The sequence below is a fragment of the Diachasma alloeum genome, unplaced genomic scaffold (genome assembly GCF_001412515.2).
Source record: "Diachasma alloeum isolate Michigan unplaced genomic scaffold, Dall2.0 Dall_scaffold_00381, whole genome shotgun sequence".
NCBI lineage: Eukaryota > Metazoa > Arthropoda > Insecta > Hymenoptera > Braconidae > Diachasma > Diachasma alloeum.
In genome coordinates this window covers 127751-129846 of record NW_021680520.1, presented here as the reverse complement: position 1 = coordinate 129846, position 2096 = coordinate 127751, and the positions used below count along the sequence as shown (strand labels likewise).

At 45.8% G+C, this 2096-nt stretch overlaps 1 protein-coding gene across 1 annotated transcript; it reads left to right on the top strand.

The window, feature by feature from the left end:
• The first annotated feature begins 639 nt into the window (after nucleotides 1-639).
• Nucleotides 640-1485, top strand: LOC107041830. Its single transcript, XM_015262601.1, has one exon. The coding sequence runs from the start codon at nucleotides 640-642 to the stop codon at nucleotides 1483-1485; it is 846 nt and encodes a 281-aa protein (XP_015118087.1).
• Nucleotides 1486-2096: the final 611 nt, after the last annotated feature.

Sequence of the window (2096 nt, the reverse complement as noted above, 5' to 3'; positions counted from 1 at the left end):
ATCAGGAACCTGAGAGCTGGCCATCTTCACCAATCGACTCTCCAGCAGAAGTATCAATAGAAGCGAAGCCATCTCCATCACATCAAACAGCCATCTAAGAAATGCCTTGGCAGACCTCAACAGATACTCAACACTATCCGAGGTCCTCCAACTAACAGCTACTCTGAACCGAGCAGTTGTTCCAGTTCCTCAGACGCCTGTCCTCACATCTAGAGAACTCAACGAAGGTAGGCTATTCTGGGTAAAAATAACACAATATCAATATTTTGCATCTATCGTGAACAGACTTCTCATCTTTGAACAGACGACTCGAGAGAGACCATCAACTACCATGGAGTCATCCGTTAGCAAAACTGACTCCAACTAGACAATGAGAGCATTATCAGGCTAGGTGGCCGTCGCAAGAATTCTCAATTAGACCCTGATGAGATTCATCCAATTATTCTGCCTCGTCAGTCTCACCTCACAACTTTGGTCATCGAAGAAGCTCACCGAAGAGCTCTCCACGGAGGGACTCAACTCACTCTAGCCTATACTCGCCAGAAGTATTGGATCATCGGTGGCAGAGGCATAGTGAGAGCATACATCGTATGCTGTCCCATCTGCGTTAGACATCGAGGAAGATAGGCCCAGCAGCTAATGGTCCAACTGCCTTCTGTGACCATATCACCTGCACGAGCTTGTCTCCATACGGGAGTAGACTATGCCCGTCCCTTCCCCATTACCAAATGGCGACTCACAAATGCCCAACCATCTATTGTTCATATCGCAGTATTTGTGTGGTTCAGTACATCAGCAGTCCATTTAGAGCTCGTTTCTAGACAAACAACAGAGGCTTTCATCGGAGCTTATAAGAGATTCACCGGAAGGAGAAGTATCCCCGTGGTTAGGTACAGTGACAACGCTACTACGTTCGTTGGAGTCTCAGGAGTACTCAACAAGCTTTACAATCAAGAGTCCAGAGAGAATCAACAGATTCAAGCTGCCCTCGCCACAAATGGGACTCAACGGAGCTTCTCTCCACCAAGAGCACCCCATTTCGGAGGCAAGTGGGAAGCAGCTGTTAAATTTACCAAGTATCACCTCAAAAGAGTACTTGGGCCGTCGATATTTACCTACAAGGAACTCAACAGTATCCTGATCCAGATAGAGACCTGCTTAAACTCCAGGCCAATCACGCCAATGTCAGATGACCCAGATGACCTAGCACTCACCCCAGGTCATTACCTAATTGGTGAGCCTCTACAGCTGATTCCAGAACCAGCAATCATCAATGAGAACCCCAGCAAACTGCAGAAATGGAATCTAGTCGCTCAGAAAATTCAACAGTTCTGGCCCAGAGAGTCTCTCCAAAGGTATCAAGCTATCTACAAGTGGAATCAACGACAAGAAAATATCAAAGTTGGGGACATGGTCCTGATGGTCGACGAGGAATATCCACCAGCAAAATGGCCACTCGTTAAAATAGTAGCCGTTCACCCATGAGAAGATGGCCTAACGAGGGTTGTAATGATCAAAACATCACGAGCAGTAGTACCAACTCGACTAGATGGTACCCCTAACATCGAGAGAACCACCAGCACCTGCATGACGTTCATCAGACACATTACTAAGCTCTGTCTCTTACTGTCAGACCCACCGCCAGCAGAACATCTTCCAGAAGGCGATCCAGAGCTAGCCAACGAGTAACCAGTAAGACAAACAACGAAGAATTCAGCGCAGAAATTTATCATCCCTGATGATGAATGGCCCCCGGGATGTTTGAAATGCAGCAAATATTTCTCTATCAGACCGGGCTCAATGGAAAATCTCGAACGACCTCGGGACCCTTCGTCTCCACGCGTAAATCACGAAGCAAATCGCCAAATATGAATTTTCAGTAGTATCAACCTACTCCTCAAAGAGTATACGTCGGTTAGTCAGAGATTCATCTATAAAGTACCTATAGAGTATATTGAGTCGAACGCTCTGTGTAGCGTCTCTATTTGATTCAATTATCAATTAATTCCGAGTTAACTATCAATTATTTTGAGTCAATCATCAATTCGTGTATTCCTGAAATGAAGACGCGTGGTTTGCGCCACAAATAAAGTACA

What these genes read in the sequence shown, in the direction of transcription:
- LOC107041830 (XM_015262601.1), top strand. Translation starts at nt 640, where the DNA reads ATGGTCCAACTGCCTTCTGTGACCATATCACCTGCACGAGCTTGTCTC.